The 5,649-nt window shown below is 42.2% G+C and overlaps 1 protein-coding gene across 1 annotated transcript in view; it reads right to left on the bottom strand.

Annotated features, from left to right (window-relative positions):
- Positions 1 to 1,283: 1,283 nt before the first annotated feature.
- Positions 1,284 to 5,649, bottom strand: part of mix23 (mitochondrial matrix import factor 23) — a 13,624-nt gene continuing 9,258 nt past the window's right edge. Inside the window, exons 3-5 of the mRNA XM_019871840.1 lie at positions 4,243 to 4,389; positions 4,092 to 4,151; positions 1,284 to 1,848 (exon numbers count right to left, since the gene is read on the bottom strand). Coding sequence (XP_019727399.1) covers positions 1,798 to 1,848; positions 4,092 to 4,151; positions 4,243 to 4,389 — 258 coding nt within the window. The 3' untranslated portion in view covers positions 1,284 to 1,797. The remainder of the gene's footprint in view (positions 1,849 to 4,091; positions 4,152 to 4,242; positions 4,390 to 5,649) is intronic.

Raw genomic sequence — 5,649 nt, 5'->3', positions numbered from 1 at the left:
TGTGGAACCAGGGCAAGGACCGGTCAGATCTGTGGCGAGAGGCTGGGGTGCATGCATTAGGACGAAACACACTGGGACAGGACAAAGGGAGACAAAGAACCATTAAAAAACAAGGTAAGGGTGGAAACAATCAGAGCGGGGCTGACAATCAGACTGGCACAGGAGGAAGGGTAATTGAGCTGAAACAAGAGAAACGAGAAAAATAAAACAGGAAGTGACCAGACAAAAACAAACAACTCTCACCGCGGTGTGACAGCCTGCTTCTGGCAGTGGAATAATTCAAAGTGCCATGGCCTGAGCTCCGGGTGAAACACGCCAGTGTGTGTCCAAGTGTGGCCGGGCAAAGGACACCTGCCTCAGGCCATGGAATAATTCTAAATGTTGTGGCCCAAGCTCCGAGTGCGACAGGCCGGTGTACGTCTACGTCAGGGGTCACCAACGTGGTGCCCGTGGGCACCAGGTAGCCCGTGAGAACCACACCAGTAGCCCGCCAGTGCTGGGATTGTGCTAGTCGAAATTATGATTTCAAAATGCAAACACGGGCAGTAGTATCGATTCTACAGCTACCTATTTGGCTATCTATCGATCTAGCTACAGTATCTATCTAATATTCTAATATTATTACCGGTAAATGTCATTTGTACAAATATTATTTCAGGTATGTATCTGTATTTGGTAGCGCTTCACACTATCAGGACACATAAAGTAGCTCTCACTCTCAAAAAGGTTGGTGACCTCTGGTCTACGTCAAACTGTGGCTGGGCAAAGGACACCTGCCTTGGGCAGGTGTCAGTGGCAAAATCCGAAGTGTCATGGCGGATGTAAACCTGAGCTTCCTGGAATTAAGCCCCAGCACCCTGAAAAGCGCCCAAAAAAAGTGCGGTTGCCACTGGTACCCTTGCCAGCGGACGTGCATAAAAAGTGTGTCTGGGGAGGAAGCATCCTCTCAGACAAAGTGGCAGCAAAAAACAAACAAACAAACAAACAAACAAACAAAAAAGACCCGGTGAGCTTCTATCTGTATTAGAAGTGCCTATACCGAAAAGTTCACCTTATTTATTGAATGACCCTTGTGTGTGTGTGTGTGTGTGTGTGTGTAGATTGCCAAATCAAATTGGAGCAGATTTGCAAAATTGCCACCTGGAAAGAAATATGATAACAGAAAAAAAAATGATAATGTCATCTTAATTTACTCACAAATTGACTTCATATGAAAATGGTCCCGGTTGAATTGGACACCAAGCCATGATTTATTCTGTGTTAATTGCAATAGTGGATCCAACAGTCCTTTCTGCCATCTCATGGAAGTGCGTTTTCTGGCTGTCACGATCTCACGGCAAAGCTCGATGAAGATATATTTGTGTGTAAGGAAAAATCATTTTCAGACAAATTAGGTGGAAAATTTCGCATGACAATCCTGATGTAGCACACTAGTGTGCCATGGCACCCCGGTTGGGAATCAGTTGGGTAGGATGAGCTGATTGAGAGTGGAAAAGCATGCCAGAAGTCTTCTGTTGATGCGCAACTGCACTCTGGTGGTGTGCTCGATAAAATGCATCCTCCCCGCACACTCGGACTGTCTTTGAAACAGTGCAGTACAGTATATTGTTTTGGAAAAAAAAAAACCCAAACAAAACATAAAACTGGAAAGTCATTCAAAACACAATAATCGACGACGGAAATGAGTGAAACGGAAGCGCTCGAGAGAGACATCTGAGCAGTCATTCTGGAGCCAAGATGGCGGTAGCATGGTCACAGTTTCTGGTTCAGTCTCAGTGATTTGGATGGAACTGAGCATCATTTCACCTTGGGAGGCGTGTAGTGTATTCGGCACCTTTCATTAAAAACCTGAAACAGAGAGTGAAGATTTTAGACTGTGACAATTTCTCAAGGGTTTAGCAAGGGTTTTACTTCCTTTTGTGGACCATGGCTCGATAGGAAGAAAAGGACTTGATTCTGGTTGTCTGCAATTGGTGTTGTGCATTTGAGCCGATCCGCTGGTGCTTTTTGACAAGCGAGGGATTATGTCGATTGCTACGTTAGCTTCTCGGATGAGCTAGGTTTGTTTTTGTGAAAATGGGAAATATAGGTGCATGCTTGACCAAAAGAAACCTAAGGATTCAACGTTAGCGATTTGCTCTAACCGGGTTTCTCCATCCTGATTTGGTAACACGGTTTGATAAGGACAAAGGAATTTAAATCCATCTGTTTGACTAGAGTGCAGTCGCAGACAAGTACACTTGCCTTTCGCACTAACCAAACTACACAAGCGCACACACACGTAAAAAGCACAAAAACACACTTAGTGATTTAGCCCTCTGTAAAAATTTTGCTAGCCGTGTGCGGAATGTTTTGTTCCCTGAGTGAGCACTGATGCGATGTCATCGCTATCATTACTTAACCTGCAGCACTACCTGGTGGTTAAGGGGAGTAATTCTCAACTCTCAACTCAACTGTATTTATGGAGCACTTTCAAACAGCCATCGCAGCATACAAAGTGCTGTACATGTAGCAACTAACATATATACAACAATAAAGCAATAAATCAGTAACAAAGATGGTAGAAGGCACCAAACAGTAAAACTAAGATCAAATCTGAGTCATGCTGAATCAAATGCCAAAGAATACAAGAGAGTTTTGAGGCAGGTTTTAAAGATGGGCAGCGAGGGGGGCTTGCTGAATGTTCAGTGGGGGGACCAGCAACGGAAAAGGCTCAATCCCCTCTGAACCTCCGTTTAGTTCTTGGTACTTCTAATAACGTCAGGTCCGCAGACCTGAGCCGCCGGGCAGGTGCAAAGGGGCAGATGAGCTCAGAGAGTTAAGTTGGCGCGAGGTCATTTAAAGATTTGAAAACAAATAATCGGATCTTGAAAAGAACTCTAAAATGTACAGGGAGCCAGTGAAGGGATGCCAGAGTAGGAGTTATGGGCTCCATCTTACGAGTACGAGTCAAGAGTCGAGCAGCAGCATTCTGGACCAGCTGAAGACGCTTAATGGAGGATTGTCTGATTCCAAAGTAAAGTGCATTGCAGTAATCGAGCGGGGATGTGACGAAGGCATGAATTATTGTCTCAAGGTGCTCATGAGAAAGGAGCGGTTTTACTTTAGCCAGCTGTCTAAGATGAAAGAAGCTGGAATTAACAACAGCACCAATTTGCTGGTCAAGTTTAAAATCACTGGGGATGGGATGTACAAGGGCCATTGGGACCAAACAGTATCACCTCTGTCTTCTTTTCGTTGAAATTCAAAATTATTTTGTTCCAGAGAATGATTTTTTTTTTTTGTTCGTGTGTTTTAATCGCATATGAAGAATTGAACACCAAAATCACGGGATATGCATGGAAAAAAACCCCATCAGGATTACCGTATTTTCCGCACAATAAGGCACACCTTCAATGAATGGCCTATTTTAAAAGTGTTTACACAACCGCTGCAGCTGTAACAAAGCGATTTACAGAACATTTCAAATACTGCATCCAATAAATCCTAATATTAATCCATATATAAGGCACATCGGATTATAAAACTGTCGCCTTTTGAGAAAATAGAATGCTTTTATGTGCCCCTTATAGTGCGGAAAATACGGTACATAAAATTGAAAATTGGCATTTATAATGGGAGTCAATGGGACATTTTGATGCAAAATTTGTTTCAAATTTGGATCTCGTACATCCAAAAATATACAGTGGTACATCCACTAATTGGTAAAACCTCGAGGATTTTATGGCCATTCTCTTTGTTTGGCATATAGTTTGACACTATCGTTCAGCTGAGAGTGTCACAAAACAGCTTGAAGCCTCTTTTTGGAAGAATTACTGCTTGTTGTGAAGTGAGTTTGAGTTTTCACTTGCAAGTCTAAACATTATTTTTTTATATAAAAAAAATTAAAAATGGTCTCTCAAAAGCTTCGATCTCGAAAAACTCAGTCGGGTCACTCGTCTCTCAAGGACCAACTGTACAGTATGTACGATCCAAAGTCATGTGGTCAACAGTTTTGTATCACACAATGATATAAAGTCCCGTATATTGTAATATTGCACAGCGCGAGTTGGTTACATTTCGATGGTGGTTGATTTAATTTAATTTCTTACCTTCAGACTTCTATCATTGACGACTTCCTCAACGTTCAGCTCTGACTGCATAAGCTTGAGCTGGAGAAAAAAAAAAAAAGATTGATTCGCTACCCCGAAGCGGAAATCATGAATGTGCTAATGGTCGAAGATTTTTTTTTTTAAAGTGTACTTTGGTTTGCTCCTTCCTGAGTTGTTTGATGAGAGTCGTGTCGGCACTGTCTTTTGCTCTTGCCTCTCGCAGCTGCGCCACCACCTCGGACGTGTGCGTGATGCATCCCTTGATGGCTTTGTCCCGGCTGAGATGGGCCTCCATCATCTGTGTTTCAAGGATGGGCATTCAAACAGAACAGTCCAAAATGCTTCATTTAAAAAAAAAAAAAATTTTTAAAAAAGAAAGCTTTACAGCACTTGATGTACCAAAACAATGATCAACTGTCACCACGATTCATGTGTCTAACTCAAGCTAAGTTGATTGACAGTTAAATCCAGTCAATGGGTGAGCACCCAATCAGGTGTGTGATGATCGTTCGTCATCTTTCTGAGTCTTTTTTGACACCTGTCCCAGCTTTTTTGGGAATGTGTTTCTGCCATTAAAATTCGAAGTGAATGATTATTTGCTAAAAACAATCAAATGTATCAGTTTGAACATGGAATATCTTGTCTTTGTTGTGTATTCAATTAATTAAAAGGTTGAACATGATTTGCAAATTATTGTACAGTAATCCGTTTTCACTTCTCGCTTCTCGTTTTCCAGCTTCGGTGCTTCAAGTTTTTCTGCAAAATACTGTTATCACAAAAAAAAAATGTAATCAAAAAATAAAAACAAAGCCATATCGGCAGCCATTTTGCAGAACGATGCGTAGTTTTCATGTTAATGCAAAGAGAGAGGTTTCCCTGCATGCCAAATAATGAGATGAATTGACTCAGAGCCTTTGTACATGCCATTTCTGTACTGTACTTGCCACAGGCACTCATACATGGCGCATGATTGGTTCTCGGCGTGACATTGACCAATGAGAGCGTGCGCAGATTTATCCCGTGACCTGATTGGCGGCTGCACCCAGCCTTTTCCCTTGTACCTTGCCAGTCTCATCCACGCCGTTGACTGTCTCGCATATTGTATCTCAGTGGTGTGTTCGCAATAAGCGATAACTTTCTTTGATTAGTTAAGCTGCACTCCAACACCTTGCAGAGATGAAAGTGGACTTACCCACAAATTCCGGAAAAAATAAAAAATTATATATACTGTGTGAATGTGTGTGTGTGTATATATATATATATATATATATATATGCATGTACACGAAAGGTAAGATCGGGCCGCCCGAATTTCGGGTTGGGTCGGGCCTAAAAATGGCAATCATTGCCTTCGGGTTCGGGTCGGGCTTCTCTCTCGCTGACTTTTTTTTTTTTTTTCCTCGAGGCCGTGAATAGTTTTGGCCACGAGAGACCGTGGTTCGCAAAAAACAGAAGCGGCATCATCACAACACGTACTGTACTAAACTCTCGCAATGACAATTCAAAAAAACTCCTTCACATCTTAATGATCAAGCCGTGTTTTTGGTATAGCTGCTTCT

This window comes from Hippocampus comes, unplaced genomic scaffold (assembly GCF_001891065.2).
Source record: "Hippocampus comes isolate QL1 unplaced genomic scaffold, H_comes_QL1_v1.1 scaffold412, whole genome shotgun sequence".
In the NCBI taxonomy this organism is placed as follows: domain Eukaryota; kingdom Metazoa; phylum Chordata; class Actinopteri; order Syngnathiformes; family Syngnathidae; genus Hippocampus; species Hippocampus comes.
The sequence above is the reverse complement of the archived record's forward strand: the minus strand, read 5'-3'. Positions and strand labels throughout refer to the sequence as shown.